The sequence below is a fragment of the Myxocyprinus asiaticus genome, chromosome 12 (assembly GCF_019703515.2).
Source record: "Myxocyprinus asiaticus isolate MX2 ecotype Aquarium Trade chromosome 12, UBuf_Myxa_2, whole genome shotgun sequence".
NCBI lineage: Eukaryota > Metazoa > Chordata > Actinopteri > Cypriniformes > Catostomidae > Myxocyprinus > Myxocyprinus asiaticus.
In genome coordinates, this window is record NC_059355.1 from 20947641 (window position 1) to 20970314 (window position 22674).

The 22674-nt window shown below is 36.7% G+C and overlaps 1 protein-coding gene across 2 annotated transcripts in view; it reads right to left on the reverse strand.

The window, feature by feature from the left end:
* Nucleotides 1-5732: 5732 nt before the first annotated feature.
* Nucleotides 5733-22674, reverse strand: part of LOC127448993 (ubiquitin carboxyl-terminal hydrolase 43-like) — a 194097-nt gene continuing 177155 nt past the window's right edge. The window contains exons 10-15 of one of the 2 annotated variants that reach the window (XM_051712032.1): nt 17681-17758; nt 17399-17528; nt 14063-14390; nt 10255-10413; nt 9591-9752; nt 5733-9450 (exon numbers count right to left, since the gene is read on the reverse strand). In XM_051712032.1, coding sequence (XP_051567992.1) covers nt 8414-9450; nt 9591-9752; nt 10255-10413; nt 14063-14390; nt 17399-17528; nt 17681-17758 — 1894 coding nt within the window. In that variant the 3' untranslated portion in view covers nt 5733-8413. Of the gene's footprint in view, nt 9460-9590; nt 9753-10254; nt 10414-14062; nt 14391-17398; nt 17529-17680; nt 17759-22674 lie in introns of both variants that reach the window. The other variant, XM_051712031.1, reaches the window with a different exon arrangement.

Here is a 22674-nt window from a genome sequence, read left to right on the forward strand (position 1 = left end):
CATTAAACATAACCATTTTAATAAGAAATTACTACCTATTAAGGAAGAAAGAAAATAACAGGGTTTGGAACGAGGAAGGAAATGTATTACAGGTTATTGACAGATCAGTCATTTGTATTGCATAAATAAATGAATAAGTAAATATGGAATGGGTAACCAGATGTGTTAATTTCCGTTTCCTTTCTTAAAATAAAATGTTGGGTAGGAGTCTGGCTAAAATTTGTTGCCTGTATTTTATCGATTCAAAACTGTGTGTTGGTCTCTATGGGAATAAAACTCTAACTTTTTGAACGAGCCAAGTCGTATGATATCTTGATATTTTGCCATCTTGTACAAATTATGAAGAGTTATTATAATTTGTTTAACTGCCCACTCACAGAAAGCTCTGGCAGTGATGAAATCAATTTTACCTACAGCTCTCAAACAATGTATTGTTAAATATATATCTATATATGTTTAAATATTTTGCAATAAACACATAAAAAATAAATGGCATTTTATTCTTATAATCAATGACTATAAGTCAATACTTTTTTAATTCTCCCTTTCTTTCTGATTCAGTTAAATAATTTGCAAATCAATGCCTCATAAGAGACGTTTAGAACATAGTCTTGCTTTTAGTAAATAGTCTTTGCCTTCTGAATTTCAGATACTTTTTGCTTCAAATCAAATGTCGTGATTCATCTCTAAGATTGGTTCCGCTGATTTGGTTCAAGGTTTAGAACTCTTTCTTGAAGAACTTTTTGAAATATGGAAAAAATAAATGGGTAAATACATTCGAAACCAAGGCTGATTAAGGATTAGACGTCACTGTTCCACCCTATTCTATTTGGTGCTGCTATTAGTGCAGAAATTACACACTTTACCTTTAAACTCAATACTCTTAAGATTTTGTATTGTACAGCTGCTAAAAATGTGTTGACTATATATTGCTTCTGCAGTAAAGTACCAAATAGAAAGGTCCTTGAGTCATAAAAAATCTCTACTGTAGAGCTTTCTCCATCTGTGAAGTACTGTATATGATTGCTCATTAAGTAACATTTTGCCATAGCAACAGACAGTTCCATGGCAAGAAAGGCACATATCTTTCCCTATTGCCTCTTATATGTAAGATGTCCGTAAACTCAATCTTAACTCCTAAAATCTTTTATTGGATAAATCGGACTATGTTTATTCAACCATACTGATAGATCAACAGAATAATCACAAATTTGTGTATATGTCGTTTTACTTCAGTACAACAGGTTTGTCAGACAACATTGTACAACAATATATTGTCAACATTGTCTTTGTTGGCAATATTTACATATTTGATAAAATATAGTTTGTATTACCAGCTACTACTTCTAGGAACTAAAAGGCTGTAGGTACAGCAACTCTGTAATGTAAACTGTTTATTAAAACAGTTTCTGTAAAGTCATTAATGTTTCTTCAGAGTGGCCTGATTTTCTTGAAAGCAAATGCATCACATTTAATCCACCCCACAAATCTGGTATATTTACAGTAGATAATGTGTACACACAGGAGCATTCCATAAAGACTTCAAAATCCATTAGAGAAAACATGGCACAAATGTTGAATTTACTATCACAATCACAGATATAGAGCATTGAAACACACACAAAAAAACATGTTAACCCTTTATCTGTGTTCCACATTTGCATTTACCTTTACCAAGTGGTGTTCCGTCATACTAATATTTTATTAGTCAGTTTGTTCAAGAGTTATTCACTTGAGTGTAAGGATTGATTGTAGATCTCTTTTTTAATTTCACAGTTCACAAGACAGAACCCAATTTTCACATTACAAGCTTTGATCTGTGATACATTGTGTATGTCCCACTCAGGTGTTTTTGTTTTTTTTCTTTCTTGGAAGCCTTGGTGTGCCACTTATTTTCTACATGCGACTTGGACATAAACCTTGAGGTCAGAGACATGCATAAAAATAACATTTAAAGAAAATATCAAAGGTAAACCTGTCTGTTTAATACAGCCTTGAGGTTAAAATCAAAAAGTAAAAATCATCCACAAAAATGGCATGAATCATTGAGAAATTGACATTTAATTAAAGGTCACATATTATTGCCTGATGTTAAGAAAGCAAATACCTCACCATCATTTGCCTCTATTCATTCTCAGATTAAAAATTTAAATTCTGTAATCATTTACTCACTCTCATGCTGTTTCAAACACATATGTCTTTCTTCTGCAGGATAAAAAAGGAAATAATTTAATGAATGTCCCGTTGGCTGAATTCAGTACAATAGCAGCACATAGTGACTCACTTTAATGCTTTAAAAAGCACCCAAAAATTTGACAAAAGTAGTCCATGCATCTCATCATATACTTTATGTGATGTCGCAAGGACCAATGAGGTTGCGTGATGAAGCCATGACATTTGGTCATGAAACGCGCAAGAACCAATTATTTGATGTGAAGTTATGATATAGTTCTCCGCTGTTTATGGCCTTTTTGAATGGTTTGATTTGAGAGTGAAGAACAACTTAGATTACAGTCTGCTCATCATACAAAGTGACTGTATGCTTTCAGAAGACTTGGAATTAGAAAAATGTGTCTCATGGACTAGTTTTATGACACTTTTGGGTGCTTTTATTAGCCATTCAAGTGATTGTATCAAGCCATTGTATTGAATTCAGCAAACGGGGTGTGAAGATGCCCTAAGCATGCACATGATTTTGATGGATTGCCCACATTCTTAGGTTTTCATACTGCTATTGTCTGTGGGCTTTTGTTATATTCATTGTTGATGTATGTTTACATGTATAAAATCCAATGAATGTTGTTTAATTATCATATTATTTGTTGTGTGGTTAAACCTATTGTCCTTCTATAAGTCATTTATTGTCTTTTTACATGCATGGAATGGTGTTTTGTAGAAAAGCATGAGTTATCTTTCAAAGTTCTTTGTCTAGGAGTGCACCCAACAATAGGCTTTTAATTTATTTGTATTAATTTTATTGTTTATGATGGGTCAGAATGGTGGCTTAGTGGTTAGCACTGTGGCCTCACAGCAAGAAGGTCCCGAGCTCAACTGGGCCTTTCTGTATGGAGTTTGCATGTTCTCATCGTGTTCGCGTGGGTTTCCTCCGCATGCTCCGGTTTCCCCCACAAGTCCAAAAAACATGCAGGTTAAGTGACTCTAAGTGACTCTTGGAGACTCTAAATTGCCCCGTAGGTATGAGTGAGAGTCCCCCAGCCACTAGGGGTTGCGTCAGGAAGGACATCCGGTGTAAAACCTGCGCCAAGTCAGATATGAGGATCATGGATCGTCCGCTGTGGCGACCCCTAACAGGAGCAGCCGAAAGAAGAAGAAGAATTTAATTGTTTACGATACAGTTTGAAGGATTAGTTCCTCACCTATTGCTTCGATGTGACTGCAACATGGGTCACTGGTCAGTGGGTCTTAAATAAGAGAGTACGCGAGCGTCTTGTCATCTTATTTATACTTGCGCTATGAATTGCCGGTAATGTAGGATCTGTGCAACTAAGAGATTCTTTACAGGGGCATATTACTCTTCTTGAGATCATTGTTACTGTTGATGTTCTGTTTATTGAAAAGTAAGAATTATTCTGTTTGAAATATTTCAAGAATTTATGTTTAAGATTCTTTGTCATTTATTGTAAGATGCTTAGAACTTCATTTACTGTTCTCCCTGTTAAAGTCAAATGGTTTGGACCTTCAGTTCAAATGTGATGTACTGTCTGTCTCGAGTTAAGTTCTGAACGGGAACCTTGATGAGAATTGGAGGCTAAGAAGTTGCTTGAACCTGTTCTTTTGTATATACATTTTTGTTTAGAAATGTGGGTAACATTTTACAATAAGGTTCATTTTTTATTTTATTTTTTTACATTAGTTAACATAAACTAACAATAAACAATACTTATTAAGGTTTTATTAATCTTAGTTAATGGTAATTTCAACATATACTAATACATTTTTTAAATCAAAAGTTGTTTTTGTTAACATTAGTTAATGCAATATGAACTAACAATGAACTATTTTTATTAACTAACATTAACAAAGATTAATAAATACTGTAAAAATATATTGGTAATTGTTTGTTCATGATACCTAATGCAATAACTAATGTTAACGAATGGAACCTTATTGTAAAGTGTTAATGTGTATATACAGTAGTTATCAGAATGAGTCAATAAAATGAAATATGGACTCAGAATACTGCTTCTTGATGCCTGCTTGGACCACATTCTCACACTCGGAATTCTTCAATTAATTCCTTTGATTTTCTGCAGAAGAGAGAACTTCATACAGGTTTGGAACGATATTAGGTGAATTTTTCATTTTTGAGTGAACTATCAGAGTTTATCAGAGCTCACATGATAGAAAATAGACAGTTTTACTTATTTTGCCATGCTAAAGTAGCAATTTCTGAAAATTAAGTCCTTGAAGACCTTTCAGTTCTGTATAACATTTAAGGAATGTCATTAAAATGAAATCTTAGTAATGTTTTTAATCAACTTTTTCATATCACATCTAAGACAGACCAGTGATGTATCTATTATTTGATATTTATGACAAATACATGGTAGGCAAAATGTGTTCAGGAAGTTGGAACCAGACACAATATATAACAATTTTGCTAATATGTGGCCTTGGACATTTTTGGCATCCAAATGTATAAAGCCAAAAGAAATTCACCCATTATCTGTTAATAAAATGTTTTGAACTCAACAGTCTAAAGAACGGACAACAGGAAATCATCAGTAGTTTGTCTGAATTTGTGTGTGCATGTTTGCCTCTCTGTGCGACTGCGTTTTTCACCAAACTTCCAAATGTCTCTGAGATGATTACAGAACATTTGTGTTCTCCTGTGGGTAGACAAAATGTACAACACTTTTAATGTGAGTAGAGTGAGATTGTCTTTCTGCCTTTCAATATCAAAATGATTCTGAAGGAATCATAATATATAAAGTGCATAATGAGATCAATAAAATCAAGCTCCTGTGAATAACTTCACAAAAACTTGAATTCAGCCTATACATGATACAGCTATAGATACTGAAACAATGACACCTTTAGACTGAGAACTGAAGCTATTCTGTATTGCATGCTGATGAGGGACAGATCCAGCTTCTCTTTACATGCTGTGTGAAAATCCCTCAGGAAATGAAAACGTTCACAGTCTTTTGAAAGTGTGAAAGAGCAGGCAGTGACTGAAGCCTGTCTGTCAATCAGCTCGCAAATAAATACAAATACATTTAAAGATAAATCCTGAATTAGTCTGAATAATTCATAATTTTTAAAGGGCATCAAATAAGCAGACTATAGCAAGAAACTGTGAACAGTGGTAGATTTTTGTTAGTGAACAGATGCACTTCAAACTAGGGATGGAACTTTTGAAAAAGTAAAAAAAAAAAAAAAACCTTGAGAATACCAATGTCTTTTTAATTTCAGCAATGATACAAAAATAAATCAGTTTATTATTATTGCAGATGAATGTCACACAAACCTGTGTAGTCATCTTAACAGCAGAATGCACCCTTGTGCAATAATTCAAAGATAATTTGAATTGTACATATAATTATTAGATCTTGTTTTTGTATACAGTAAAGACCTTTTAAAAAAATTGCATATAAAACATCTAAAAAACAAATTCAAAAGTAGGGTAAGAATCCTTCATTCATTGTCTTTCCAGTACAAGAGCAGATTATTTCAATCACTGTGAAAAGAAGGAATATATATTGAAAGCATGGGGGGGGGGGGGGAGAGAGAGACAGAGAGAGAGAGAGAGAGAGAGAGAGAGAGAAAGAAATGCCCTTGGAGAACAGAACTTTGTGTCTAGACAAATCCTGTTGAATGCAGTATAATTGCTTCTCTTTACCTTTGACTAACACAACAGAATAACAGGAATGATTAGTTGAAGAAAAAAATAACAGTTTGTTTTGTACACAGGCATTTCAGTGAAAAACTGTCTAAACCATCTGAAAACAATTTCTGTTTGATTGCAATGCACGTAAGCACAGTGAATCTTACAGCTTTTGGAAACCTTGTCTCGATAATGTCATTCTAACTGTCTCGATAGTCTCATGAAAACTGTAAAGAACACAAAACAAATGAAATATAAAGGATTTTTTTTTCTTCTTTATGCATTCTGACATCTAGGCAGATCTAGGGACAAAGTGTTTGAACAGACACAAACAAACAAACAAACAAGAATTTACTTCATATCTGTTCTTATTCAAACCTACAAAAAGAACTTCTGTAAACTGAGTGATACAGAAACAGTGTATCTGTAAATTTCCCACAATCATTTAGCAGTGTTCTACAAGTGCAATTCCAACTTTCCTGCATAATTTTCGAGAAATATAGATTGCAAAGAGGAAAGCAAATAGTATATCTGCATTTGAGGAGCTAGTGCATATGTGCAATATACAAATATTTAATAAATTACTGTTAGAGGACATTTAAGGGTTGGATGAGATTTTTTCAGACTATTTTAAAACAAGAAACCTGTTGATAATATTTGCTGGGCTTGATTTATAATTTCCTCAAAACTGCAGGACAAAACTGTAGGAATGAACCTTCAGGATAAGTTAGATCAAAGTCATTGTTCCCTGGAACACTAAAGGAAGTGAAGCGATTTAAAATTGTAATGAGTGATGCATGTTAATTGTAATATTCAGCAAGAGGATGAGATTTGCAGTAAACAAGTTGTCTTAAAAGAGCTGCATTCATACTATTTAAAGGCTTCTACATAATGACACATGGGAATACTTGTTATTCTTGTCAAGTTTATCAAAATAATGGACATACGGATCCAATTAGTCCATTTAAAGTCCATCCAATTAGTCCAAATAGTCAACGGAGGGAGACGATGCAAAACACTATGGTGACATTTTGTGACTGCACAGGATTTCTAAGCAATTATGGCCGATCTGTGACATGGATGCCTATCATATAAGGTCAGTTTACTGGTTACACTAAGTTAGCTTTTCCTCATTCAGCAGTCATCGCTATTACTTGACCTCCACATTATTTGAACAGTAATTATCAGATGAACTGGATTAAAGGGATATTTCACCCAAAAATGAAAACTGTGTCATCATTTACTCACCCACATGCTGTTCTAAATCTTTCTTTCACCCGTGAAACACAAAAGGAGATGTTTGGCAAAATGTTAGCTTTAGACACCATTCACTTTCATTGCATCTTTTTTCCATGCAATGAAAGTAAATGGTAACTGGGGCTAGCATTACACCTCCACTTTAGCGCTCCACAGTAAAAACAACAACAAAAAAATAATACTGGCTTGGAACATCATGAGGGTGACGAAATTATGTGAACTATCCCTTAACATCAACAAGTCCTTATTACTGCACTTTCACAAGGTCTTGGTGGTTAGGTAATGGATTAAACTGTTGGTAATATGAGATCAGTTAGGGGTTTAGTAATTACTGTTTTTCAGAAGTGGCAATCTATTACTAAATTTCTAAAATGTATACGCAACATGTCCATATCATATGCATATATCCAAATCTCACCTAAAGCACATTATAGTTTCCAGTGTCTTAAGATAATTTTGTCAAATATTACCTTAATTACCTTAACTGGTGTCGCACCATAATTATATTACCTCAATTGCTACTTTCTAACTGAAGGAAAGTTGCAACAACAGATTAAATGCTTTGAAATTCCCAGATGTGTTTTGGCCATTTGTATCAGTTGCTTTTGTCTTTAAATTATTTGCGAAAGTCTTAATCCTTATACTGAATTGATATTTGTTTGCTTTTGTAAAAGTAAGCTCTAAACTCTGTCAAATTTGACTTTATAAAACACAAAGTAGATAGTTCCAAGTGTGTGGACTGTGGTGCAAGACATTCACTGAAAGTGCAAGAGCTGATATCTTTGTTAAACGTCATGAAAACCTGTGAGAGTTTAGCAGCCAATCTGTACAATCTGCACATTCACAAGAGGTGATGCAGAAAGTTATATATAGCAATTCCCTTCATGTATAACAGGTAATAATTAAAAATTTTGGCACAAGAAAATAAAATCTATGAGGCAAATGGTAAATATTTATCTTCCTCTTAGCATGGTTCTAAAAAGCAAGTGAAGTGTCAATACACGTCCTTCCATTGCCAAAACACAATCAAAAATACACAATCTGAACAATTGCTCTGGTTCAGAGGCACTTCATTTAAGCAGAAACAATAACTTTAAAGATTTTTTTTTTGTTTTTTCACAAGTGAGCAAAAATATCATCCATCAGTTCCAAATGTATGTGCAACTTCATAGTTTGCATGCTGCCTCGTTTGGCAACCCTTTCAAAGCTTTCATGTCACATTTTTACCATAATCCTTTTGCACTTCTTTGATTTTTAGATTTGTCACTGTGCTACTGTTTCATTATTTGGGTGTAATGCACTGAAGTCTCAGAAGCTTGATTCAGGCACTGTCTTCTTCCTGCCCAGCGAGTTTGTGCTGTAGCGTGTGCGTTGCAGTGTGTTCTGAGAGCCCCTGTCCCCGTACGAGCTTTGCGGCTGGGCCGCTGATGTGCCATTTCTGTGCAGAGATGCCGTTCTTCTCAAGCTTAAATCAGCCTTGCTTGGAATATTGGAAGAACTTTGTGAGCGTTTTATGTCTGTTGAACCGCGGCTCACCTTGCCATTCGCAAGTTCACCACCGTGTCTGCTACGATTTTGGTTAATGCTGTTGGCTTTATCTTCTGAAGTTCTACCGTGGGCCCCATTGGAGAGAGATTGTCCAGATGGGCTCTTCATCCCTGCTTCACCCTTTTTTAAAGACTCGCTGTCCCGAGACCTCCGAAGTGGGTCTTTCCTCATGAAGCCGCCTTTGAGAAAGGAAAAGACACTATCATGGCACTTTGTCTCAAATCCCTTTCTCTGTTTGTCCTCTGGCTGGTCTTCCTCCTCGCCTGGATCTCGTTTACTAACCCTTTGCATAGTGTCCCATCCACTTTGAGTACTAGAGCTAGATTGGATTCCAGCACTGGAGCTCTTTCTGGACTGTGTATGATCCTGTTTTGATTTTCTGTTGCTCCTTCTTGTCAAAGTACCATCTTCTCTTGGTCTGCTGTTGCTGTTGGGTAGTTGACCTGTTGCCTTCTCTGAGCTGTTCCTTTCTTGACCCTGTGGTATTTTGTGATATTCTGGATGTTCAAGACTGCTGTGACTTGAAGATCTGGCAGCAGGTTTTTTCGAATTGTCTTCTTTATCCGAGGGTGGAGTCATTAGGGAAACAATAGGGTCTTTGGTGCATTTTGGCCTCCTGCCAGACTCTAAATACTCAACCAGCTCTGCTTGAGCAGGGACTGGAGCTGGGGCAGGTTTGTGGTGGTCTTTGTTTCCAAAGGACCATCGCAGTGGCATCACTCTGGTCTTGGTGGGGGTTCTCATGCTTACGCTACGTCCCTGTATGCCTCGCACAAAAGGTCTGCTTTCAAACCCACCTAAAGACACTGACATTTAGACAATATTAAGTACAAGGTTGAAATACACACAAGAACACAAAGTGAAATGCTATGATGACCTTTTCCTATTTACTTTTCCTGTTTACAATAAGCAAAACAAGTTTGATGGGTAAACTCACCTCTCTCCTCCATTAAGGGTTCGTTTTGGAAGACAGGAGACTCTGGTGAGTCTTGGATGTAAGAAGGGCATGTCGTGGAAGACCGTGATACCATACTTCCCCTTTTACTGTCACCATTCAAACGGATGAGCCAGTGGTCTGACATGGAGGAGCTGGTGGAACCTGCACGAGGAAACAGTAAAGAATGATTAGTGACCATTTTTATCTAAGGTGATCATATGACATCAAATGTAAAAATTGACACTAAATTATAAATCTGAACAATTAGACAAGCTGTTAACTGTAAAATGAATTAACATCAGCTCTAGTTACTGATCCCTGTAACTAGATACAAATAATGAATTCATTACAAGGGCATTCTTTGCCCCCAAGGTTCAAATTGTTTTTGCTCTGAAACTGTTAATTGTGTCCCTGCTTATTATCACTGAATTTCCAAGACTTTTTTAGTCCCTCATGGTTAAAAAAATTATAATGTCCTATAGTAGACACTGCACTCATAAGGAGCAATTTCTAGCTAATGAAATATTTTAGAACTAGAAAAATCGAATCTGACTATTAAAATTTCCATGACTTTTACATGACATTTCCAGTCCTGCAATAATTTCCCAATATTTTCAGATTTTCCATGACCGTGAATTGTGGCTGCAAATGCTCATTCACTTACCTATGATGGAGCTGTTGGCGGACCAGGGTGGGATGACATTTCTTCTCTGGTAGAACAAGATATATGCCCCTCGCGTGCACAGTTCCTCCTCAGGCACCAGCTCCACACTGCTGTCATCATAACTGTACCACTGGGCATCCACTGAATTCCTACAATAAGCTGATGTTTCACAGAAACATACAGACATGCTGTAACCTCAGTGGTGTGTTATTTGTTTAGTATGTAATAATAGTTTATTGATTTATTGTAGTCTTTATCTGTTCATTTACTTACAGTATATGGGTTTGACAACATTATTAGTGCTTGGTAGATTGATTACTATCTAGGTAACATTGGCCAAAATGAAAAGCAGAAATGTGTTGTTGTTGTTTGTATTCTGCTTTTGCTATTATATGGTTAGTTGACAAATAACATTGACATCAGCTTTTTTTCTCACCATCAAGATTTTGGGTTAAAATTTATGTGAAAAAAAATCACATGTACATAAGTATTCACAGCCTTTGCTCAATAAATTGTTGAAGCACCTTTGGCACCAATTATAGCCTCAAGTCTTTTTGAGTATGATGCTACAAGCTTGGCACACCTATTTTTGGGCAGTTTCTCCCATTCTTCTTTGCAGGACCTCTCAAGCTCCATCAGGTTGGATGGGGAGCGTCGGTGCACAGCCATTTTCAGATCTCTCCAGAGATGTTCAATCGGGTTCAAGTCTGGGCTCTGGCTGGGCCACTCATGGACATTCACAGAGTTGTCCCGGAGCCACTCCTTTGTTATCTTGGCTGTGTGCTTAAGGTCGTTGTCCTGTTGGAAGATGAACCTTCACCCCAGTCTGAGGTCCAGAGCACTCTGGAGCAGGTTTTCATCAAAGATGTCTCTGTACATTGCTGCATTCATCTTTCCCTCGATCCTGACTAGTCTCCCAGTTCCTGCCGCTGAAAAACATCCCCACAGCATGATGCTGCCACCACCATGCTTCACTGTAGGGATGGTATTGGCCAGGTGATGAGCAGTGCCTGGTTTCCACCAAACATGACGCTTGCCATTCAGGCCAAAGAGTTCAATCTTTGTTTGTCATGGTCTGAGAGTCCTTCAGGTGCCTTTTGGCAAACTCCAGGCAGGCTGTCATGTGCCTTTTACTGAGGAGTGGCTTCCGTCTGGCCACTCTACCATACAGGCCTGATCGGTGGAGTGCTGCAGAGATGGTTGTTCTTCTGGAAGGCTCTCCTCTCTCCACAGACAAATGCTGGAGCTCTGTCAGAGCGACCATCGGGTTCTTGGTCACCTCCCTGACTAAGGCCCTTCTCCCCCGATCGCTCAGTTTGGCTGGGCGGCCAGCTCTAGGAAGAGTCCTGGTGGTTCCAAACTTCTTCCATTTACGGATGATGGAGGCCACTGTGCTCATTGGGACCTTCAATGCTGCAGAAATTTTTCTGTACCCTTCCCCAGATCTGTGCCTCGATACAATCCTGTCTCGGAGGTCTACAGACAATTCCTTGGACTTCATGGCTTGGTTTGTGCTCTGACATGCACTGTTAACTGTGGGATCTTATATAGACAGGTGTGTGCCTTTCCAAATCATGTCCAATCAACTGAATTTACCACAGGTGGACTCCAGTCAAGTTGTAGAAACATCTCAAGGATGATCAGTGGAAACAGGATGCACCTGAGCTCAATTTTGAGTGTCATGGCAAAGGCTGTGAATACTTATGTATGTGATTTTTTTCCGTTTTTTATTTTTAATAAATTTGCAAAGATTTCAAACAAACTTCTTTCATGTTGTCATTATGGGGTATTGTTTGTAGAATTTTGAGGAAAATTATGAATTTAATCCATTTTGGAATAAGGCTGTAACATAACAAAATGTGGAAAAAGTGAAGCGCTGTGAATACTTTCCGGATGCACTGTATGAATTAAAAATGTAGTCTTTCTCTTCCAGGAAAAAGGACCAAAAATATTGATGACTCATCTTGCATGTCCCTGCCCCATACCACATGCATTTGACTAGCAAATCATGGTTCACAGCTGTGATGTAAACTAAAAACTATTGGCTATTTAAAAAATGGAAAAGCTATTCTAGTTACCTAGAATATCAAAATCCACAAAAGGAGGTAGATCCTTTACGTATTTGGCTCCTAAATTATGGAATAGCCTTCCGAGCAGTGTACGGGACTCAGACACACTCTCTCAGTTTAAGTCTAGACTAAAGACTCATCTTTTCAGCAGGCAGATACCCTGATTTATCCCTCAACTCTTAGTTATGCTGAATTAGTCAGTTCTGCCGGAACCGGAAATGCTTCTCATATTCTATAACTCTTTAAAGCTTTAAAGTGAATGGCATCTACGCTAATATTTTTCTCTCTGTTTCCCTGTCTCAGCCTCGGGATACATATCTGAATGAACTGAAATGATACATATCCCGAGGTTACCAGAACCTGCCAGATCCAGCTTCGGTCCAGTTTGATGTCCCACTCCCACTGCTATGTGTCTCTGAGTGATGACTAATTGTAGCCTGTGCCAACCAGACAGCAAGGGGCGCTTCGATGACCACTGACTACATCACTTCAGTCTTCCACAATGGACTTCACAGAGGATGAAATGCTACCAACTCTAACAGTAAGACCTGGGATACTTCACTGTCCACTGCCAGCACCTCAGACTTAGGATGGACTCCACTGAAATGAACCGCCAAACTTCCAGCCAGACTGCAAGGCTCACCTCACTGACCTCCACCAGCATCATCTTGGTCATAGGATGGACTACACTCTCTTATAATAGAATACATAGATGATAAATGAATACCAACTAAAGCCTTAATCAGCCTAATAAATAAACATTGCCTCTACATGCACTTCTGCAAACAATTTGGGATGGAATTCATACACTTCAATAATCAATTATCTTAGAGTTCGTACAAAATCCTTTAGTTTTAAACATTGTCCACCAACATCTACTCAGTTTACTTAAAACAAGACTTATACTACATTTAGCAGACGCTTTTATCCAAAGCGACTTACAGTGCCCTGATTACAGGGACAATCCCCCTGGAGCAACCTGGAGTTAAGTGCCTTGCTCAAGGACACAATGGTGGTGGCTGTGGGGATTGAACCAACAACCTTCCACTTATCACTTCCACTAGACCACCACCACTCCATACTACACATACATATCTAATATTGGCATTATTCTTGCTGTTTAGTTAGAGGTGAACTGGTCCCCCTAGTGAGCCAGGTTTCTCCCAAGGTTATTTTTCTCCATTAACTAACATCTTATAGAGTTTTGTGTTCCTTGCCACAGTCACCTTTGGCTTTCTCACTGGCGGCCTAAAAACTATAATTTTTAAGGCATGCTTTTTAATCTCTTATTCATTATAACCGCACAATGAGGACTTTAATAGCATCATTTTTTGTTACAGCATAATTTTCTGTAAAGCTGCTTTGAAAAGTGTATACAAATAAATATGACTTGACTTGGCTATTTGATACTTCCTGTAAAAACTTCTTCTTTCGTTAGCAAAATTGTCAACACAGGAATGAAAACTGTGTCTGTCAATCAATTTTATGCAATTTTGGGGTCTTTCAGCAATTTTTGCAGTCCTGTGGTGTCGCAAATTATAAAACTACAAATATTCCATGTAGTCTCTAAATCAATATGAATCATATAAACTGCATGCAAAATTATTTTTATAGAATTAGAAAATGCTGTTTAAAATAGTTTTAGATGGAGTAAAGCATGCCACTTTGCAAGACAATGCTGTTACATCATGTCAGCTACAAGTCATGCTCTTTAATATCACAAGCACCATCACACGCACCTGTGTAATGGCCTCCATGCATGCCTCCGTGGTGGTTACAGACTGCATACAGATCGTAAAGGAAGTCAGTATCTCCATGTTTCCATGTGGGAGGGCACGGGGCCAGATTCTTCATGCTCTGACTGCGTTTCACCACATGGGGAGTCATATCCAGACCGCTAACAGGAAAGCGAATGAGGGTAGAGAGCTTGTTCCTCCGTTTGCCCACCTGTCGAAAGCGTTTTAGATGCAGGATCAGGATGTCAGGCAGGGTCCATAAGCTCATCTTCACCATGCCCTGCTGCATCTGCTTACAGTGGGGGCACTTCCAAGCATCATCTGGTGCTAACTGAGAAGAAACCCAAAACACATTTGCTTTAATTCCAGCAAAAAAAAGACCAAAATGTATTTCCAATTATATACAATATTCCAAGTCATCTGAAGGCATACAATCACTTTGCATGATGAATTTTAAGCTGTTATTCACTCTCAAATAAAAAAATCTAACCATTGTGAAATCATTGAAAAATCATTGTAAAATCATCATAACACATTGTAAACACAGCAAAATGGCGCCACATCAGTATAATCAATATTATCAAAAAGTCTTGTGACCAAACGTTTAATCTGACTGATGTTTCACCACATTTAATTTGGGCTTTGTATACAGTACATGAGGTGATCAGTGATTTAAATTTCAGACTGTTCATAATTCAAAGTGATCATATGTCTGTAGAAGAATATGACGCACAAGTCACATAGACTACTTCTCTTGACACTTTTGGGTGTTTTTTTTAAGGCGAGTCAACTGCTATTAAATGGAAATCAGAAATTGCACAATTCTTTCAAACAGATCATTTTGTGTTCTGCGGAAGAATGTCACTCTTTGGAACAACATGAGGGTGAGTTAATAATGACATACATTTCTTTTTAGGGTGAACTATTCCTTGAAGAAAGTTATAATATTGACGAGGGACACCAGCATACCAACATCCCATGCCGGGGACCAGCATGCAAAACACAACACATGCTTATCAACAATGCTGGTCTTTTCAACAGGGATGGTCAAATACTCATTAGTGATATCAGACACAGCCAATAAATCAATGCTGTCAATCAGATACCCCCACGTAAGATTTCATTTCTGGACTGAATGATAGTCAGAGGCGTATAAATGCATTTTTTATTTTTAATTTTTTTGTGGGGATTTGATGCAATGCAGCCAGAATGCAGGTCTCATTTTCTCCACAGTGGTGGCATAGATTCTCTATGGTCCACTAAGTCAAAGCCAATATGTCATTATATGAACGTGTTTTTCCTCAGTGTGGTGCACTAAAACATGGTTTATGCTTTAGAAACACACTGCTGAGAGAGACTGGAATGCCATGAACATGCAGAGTAGAAAGGCCGAAAAACAATTGAATGTTTTGGAGATAAGCAGACAAAGTGTTGTTTATAAATGTACTCTTTTATTTCAGAAAAAAGGCAATGAAAGAGCATGACTTAATTCCCAATGGCAAGTCATATATCGCACAAGCATTGTGCGCCGTATTTAAAGTGTTTTTAAAAAAATTTTTTTACCTGAAGTCCTGATCTAAATGTTGCCTCAGTAACAGCATTGCACAGATAGAAAATCTTTAATAATGTGCAGACATAATAATGATGTAGCAACTCCCAGGAGCTTATGAGGTAAGATTTATCAAGTGGTGCTTTTCAAGAAGATGATTTTCCGAAAAAAATTAGAGGATGTGGGACGTGAGAGAGAAAAAGAGACAAAGACAGTGGCAGGGAAACCAACTTAATTTGTTCCTCAAGAGCAATTTGAACTGTTGATCTTGAATATGGAGCAGTGATTATTTTACTAATCAAAACTTCTAATGATCAAACTTGCCAATACAGATTCCATAGAGGACAGTGTCTACTGTCTTAGAATTGCATGAATTTCTATGCAGGTCCAGGGTCAGGGTTCCCACACCTTGTAATAAATTAATTTCCATGACTTTGAATAGTTAGTTTTAACTGGATAACTATTTTAATAAAAAAAAAATAAATAAATATATATATATATATATATATATATATATATATATATATATATACACACACACACACACACACACACATACATACATATAGAGCAATTACTAATCACAAGTTGTAGAACTGAGAATAACTAGAAAAAAAATAGCATTCACTATAGAAATTTCAATTACAATTTCCATTTTGAGACAACTTTTCTTTTTTAATATACATTTCGAAGGCCTGAAAATCACAATTTAAAAATTCCATGATATTGCCATGTTTTGCACAATCGTGAGAACCATGCAAGAGGCTGATGCTGGTTAGTGCTGGTCTAGCTGGTGGATCAGCATAGCCATGTTCACCTGCAAATACTGCTTGTCAACCAGCATGGTCTTTCTGATCAAGGTGGTGGAAAAAATAAGCTTTGCTGACTGAACCAGTTAAACATGCATAAAAAAAAAACCTGCACCACTATCAACACAAAACGCAATTGCAAAATTATATATAAACAATAAAAAATAATGATTGCTTCCCAATATGTTTCCTGAATTCTACCACCCCATTTACAATTCATTTTATTTATTTTTTTTATAGAATAAATAAACAAATAAATAAATTGAGGCATATTTCCATTTGTGTCAACTGTTGTTATTAATAGATTGAAACAATTATTTGTTAATAACATTTCCAATAAGGGAAAATATTACTAAGTTTTGAATGTGACCCTATGGAATATTCAGTTTTCTGGAAGTAAACGACTATTTTGTTTAATGATAGTTCAAAGTTTTTAGCTAGTAACATTTGCTTCAAAAATAAATAAATAAAAATGAAATCTATAGAAATTTCCATCACTTTTAAAGTTATATTAAAGAGGACTCAGTCATGTTTTGTTTGTGTTGGGCTGTCTGATTAGTCATCTTGAAATTATACTGAAACTTAGTGGTGTAAATGCAGCATAAAGCAAATGCAAAAACTTTCAACAGACAGCCCGCTCCACATAAAACAAAACTGCTTTATTAAGGCTAGTGATATGACTGGAATCTGTACATGATTTTAAACATATTTTTCAAAAGTACTATTAGTTTATTTGGAGGTAAAACTTTTATAAAGAGGTAAAAATTAATCAGCACACATTTAATTTCTATGACTTTTCCAGGCATTGATATCACAATTTTTATATTTCCTAATAGTGTATTTCTAGGTTTTCCATGATTACGGGAACGCTGTTACATGATGCTTGTTGAATGATGAAATTAAAAGAGTAAAAGAGAGAGAGAGAGAGAGAGAGAGAGAGAGAGAAGGGGTAAGAAACAGAGAGTTTGGTGAAGAGAATACCTGCTCTTCTTTGGTATAGAGCTGAAAGCACTCATCCAGTGTGCAGCTGTGCTGCTGTACATGATTCTGCTGTTGGATTCTAACACTCTCTGCATCCTCAATAACCTCCTCTTGAATGTTACCAAAGAGACTGAAACAGACATGATTCACACCAGAATGATCAATTTATAATGACATTACTGAGAAGACTCTTACTGAAAATTGAACGCTTGTTTAGAAAGGAATGAACGTGTCTGGATTGAAGTAAGTCTATTTTACAGAGAGTGCATTAATGTGTCTCACCATTCTTTGATTCTGTTCTCCCATTCAATGACGAGCTTTACATGCAGAGGACCACCGGGACCGCAAAACTTAAGAGCCCTAGGGGAGAGAGAGGGAGAGATAGATAGAGAGAGATGGAGAGAGAGAGAGAGAGAGAGAGAGTTCAAACTGTGAGTTCTGTATCAAGCCACTAGGAGTCAGACTACCTTCAGTGTTGTGGAGTTCCCATTAAGAACTAGCATTAAACAGTGCAAAAATCTAAGTCAGTTCATAATTGACACTAACTGTTATTTATTTTATTTTATTATTGCTTTGTTTTATTTGGGGGATTTTTTTTCAGTGTTGTACTTTGTACAGTAAAGGAGGGAGGGTAGGAAACAACAGATGACATGGGTGTGATTGGGACATGACACCCACCAAACTCAAACCTGCATCCCCAAGAGCAATACAACCCTTATATATCTAGAGCACAGCTCAGCAATAGAAGGTTATAATATCAGTTTGTTTTCTACTAAGAACTACAACTGTATTTAGCATGCTAATTAAGCACAATAAATAGTTAAGAAAAAAAACCCCAGAAATAATTATCAGTTAAATTATCTGACCACTGTTCTAAGAACGCACGCTGTGTGAACTGCCCCTAAATCTACCTTGGACAGATTGACAAATTCTATTGGAAAGCAGCTTACTGTGGATTGTAGGCCAGTTATAGGCTTATGTGAATTCAATGATATGGAAATAAACAATACATTACTCCTAAAGCCACTTTTTGTAATGCCACATTAATGTAATGTCTTTGAACTATCTTCATTTGTAGCCTTTTCACAGCAAATATTGAAGTTTGTGGTTAACTTCAATTAATTTAATTAATGTGATTCACATTCAATCAGATTCAGCATATCATGTAATTTTTAGGTGTGCTGAAAAAGTAATTGGCTGCAAGCTTTCATCCCTTGTTGAGCTCTAAAAGTTCAGGACAGTGAACCAGGCCACACTGATTACTGAAGATCACTCCCACCCTGGTCATTGCTTATTCCAAAAACATCCCTCTGGTAAACATTTCAAAGAAAAGCTAAATGACCAAAGCAAAATCAAGCCCAACAGGCAGCTTCTTTCCCAGTGCTGCATCCCTGTTCAACCAAGATATCAACAGTTACAGTAGTGTCCCTCTGCACACACATACACACACACTCAGACACACTATTTATATTCTGTCCCCTATTGTATATTGTAAACTGTTTATTGTGATGTGTATGGTGTATTGTAATGAGTACACGTCTCGTATTTATCGTTCATTTATTTATAGATTCGCAATGTGACCCAGGTAAATTCCAGTTCCCCACACATACTGGTGAATAAAAGAGATTCTGATTAATTTGATTTAAAAAAAAATCTTGTTTGACAGCCCAAATAAGTAAACAATTGTTTTGTTTTTTTTTTGTTTTTTTTTCTAAAGCATGAGGTACAGAAAAAGGGAGGGAAGGAGATGGCGAGGGAAAGAAAGAAAATTTCAAGAACATAAAGTACGTCACAGAACAATGGCCAGTTCATTTATCCTTCAAATTGCAAGTCTATTAATAGCCTTTTTATTACTCAAGATAATTACCACTAGTGAATTAATCTGTATACCTCAGTATCACCACTGGTCCTGCAGTACGAAAAAATCCACAGCCTACACACAAACACACACACACACACACTCACACACACACACACACACACACACACACACACACACACACACACACACACACACACACACACAACAGTAATCACCTGGCTAAATTACCACAAAATACACACAACGCTCACAGCTTTAGCTCTTACTGTTTGCACAGTGCAGTTCTGCAAACAATCGATCCAATATGACAGAGGTAAAACTGTGGCAAAAAGGAGTGTGGGGTAATTTTAGGATGTAACTGGAGCATGGCAAGTTTTTCTGAAAGCTGGGCTGAAGCTAGATTAATTCTGACACACAATCCCTCTGCTTTAATTGCCATTGTTTCAGAGAGGATTTCAAAGCAGGGAACAATAATTCAGTAACGTGTGGGGAATTCATTCACTTTCATGAACTCTAGCCTATTGAGAAGACACACACACACACACACACACACACATCTTATCTTACTGTAAACAACTTATCTTAAACTAAACAACTTAGGGAGCAAATACACACACCCTCAAATACATGTTTTTCTATCATGGTGGGGACTTTATATTGATGTCTACTGTTTTTATACTGAGACAATGATATTTTCTATCCCTAACTAAAAACTTTTTGCATTTTTAGATTTTCAATAATGTTTTCAATTATTAGCATGTTTACTGTATTAAGCTGGTTTCCTCATGGAGACCATTGGCTGTTGGTGATTTTAGGTTTTATTATCCCTATGGGGACATTTGGTCCAAACAATGTAGACAAAACCTGACCCTGTGTGAAACTGTTTGTACTTAGCTAATATAGTTTGTGGACAAATTTGTCTCTCTCTCGAGTTATGTTTATACCATTAATAATAAATATTCATGGCAAACATGCTTCCTGTAATTTTACTTGGAAAACATGGTCCCCTAAATTCAATCTTAGTTAGGGCAAAGAGTGAACTCTGTAGATGAATGAATACACCTTCAGCAATGGTGGACAAACTTAATTACTGGCATAGTTAAACACTGCTGTCTTTCAGCACATGAAAGCATCAGCTTGCATCAGAGAACAGCAGGTAACTGCTTGAGAAACAGAACATCATCCGTACATCGTACTTACACAAATAACCTATTTAACCAGTGGCAGACATGAAGGAGAGTGCAATAAAAATCAACTATGCTGACAAACAGTCAGACACAGAGTGAGAAAATAGTAGTAGTAGTCCTCTCAAATGCACAAAGCCTATTCAAAAGGCCTTAAAGGGATAGTTCACCCAAAAATGAAAACTCTCTCATAATTTTCTCACCCTCATGCCATCCCAGATGTGTATGACCTTCTTCTGAAGAACACAAATTGATAGAAGAATATTTCAGCTCTGTAGGTCCATACAATGCAAGTGAATGGGTGCCAAAATTTTGACACTCCAAAAAGCACATAAAGGCATCATAAAAGTAATCTATATGGCTCCAGTGTTTTAATCCATATTTTCAGAAGAGATATGATAGGGTGTGGGTGAGAAACAGATCAATAAGTATGTCCTTTTTTGCTTGAAGTTCTTCTCCCTGCCCAGTAGGTGGCGGTAAGCATAAAGAATGTGAATCACCAAAAACACAAGAAGAAGAATGTAAAAGTGATCTGTTTCTCACCATATCTCTCATTTAATCATATTTCTCATCAAATCACTTCTGAAGACATTGATTTAACTACTGGAGTCTTATGGATTGCTTTAATGCTGACTTATGTGATTTGTGGAGCTTCAAACTTTTGGCACCCATTCACTTGCAATGCGTGGACCAAAAGTGCTGAGAAATTCTTCTAAAAATCTTAATTTGAGTTCAGCAGATGAAAGAAAGTCAAACATATCTGGGATGGCATAAGGATGAGTAAATGATAAGAGAATTTTAATTTTTGGGTGAACTATCCCTTTAAAGGGGTCATGACATGAGGAATTAAATTTCCCTTGATCTATTTACACGTAAGAGTTCATTGTACTATAAAAAAATACTATAAGTTTCAGAAGTCAAAACTTCCTCACTACAAAAAGAGCGTTTGTTGAAACAAAGCTACCGAAACAACTCATTCTCTAGTTTTTCCACATTGTGATGATGTCACACTGTGGTATATATTTGCATCCATACGCCACAACAACCCATCAACGCCTACTTTACCTAATAACTATCGTAGCCCTGCCCAGTAGTGGTGAGCAGTGAGATGGCAAGGAGAGAGAGCAGGTCAGTCAAGAACAGAGAGCCAATCATAACAGTGGGTGTTTACTGTCAAGTCTTAAAGGAGTAGCAGCACCAAAACCTTTATTACTATTATAAGTGAACCTCAAGGAACATATTAAAATACATGGGACAAGGCATGCCATGACCCCTTTAAAGGGATAGTTCACTCAAAAATGAAAATTCTCTCATCATTTACTGACCCTCATGCCATACCAGTTGTGTATGACTTTATTTCTTCTGCAATACACAAAAAAAGATTTTTAGAAGAAAATCTAAGCTCTGTAGGTCCATACAATGCAAGTGAATGATGGCCAGAACTCATAAGCACATAAAGGCAGCATAAAAGTAATCCATAAGACTCCAGTGGTTTAATCCATGTCTTCAGAAGTAATATGATAGGTGTGGGTGAGAAACAGATCAATATTTAAGTCCTTTTTTACTATAAATCTCCACCTTTGAACAGCCCGACTAGTAGGTGGCGATATGCATGAAGGATGTGAATTGCCAAAAAACAAAAGAAAAATGTAGAAGGAACTCAGTTTTAAGCTCTTTAAATTCAGAAAAGGATCAATGGCTTTTTAAAGGTTTTTGAGACTGTGTGTCACACCTAGAGTGGGATCAGTGTAGACAGGACATGCTGTTCATGTAGGGTTTGTCTCTCCATAGCTTCTCACAAATATGATGCAGTGGCGATGATACAGTTAGCCAAAACTAGGTTAAAATACTGTGATGTGGGTGTTAAGAGACCAATTTAAAAGTTTAAAGCAGCTGGAGACTGAAAACATAATGTATCATGGAATTTAGTTTCATACAGTGAGGTTCAAATCTTATTTTTTGAGTGGTATGAAAGTTCTCATATTTTTTATCTAGTTTGTAGTTTTACACACAATCTGTGACCAAAGGTTTAAAGGGATAGTTCACCCAAAAATGAAAATTCAGTCATTGTTTACTCACCACTGTGTTGTTATAACCGCATATGACTTTCTTTCTTTTCTTAACACAAAGGGAACTCAATGTTGATGTAGCACAGGTGATCAAGTCACTCAGATTTAGCCATATAATGAAAAGAAACACAATACATAACAGTGATTTAATTCATTTTATGTTACTTTTAATTTATTTCATAATGAATTTATTAAAATAAT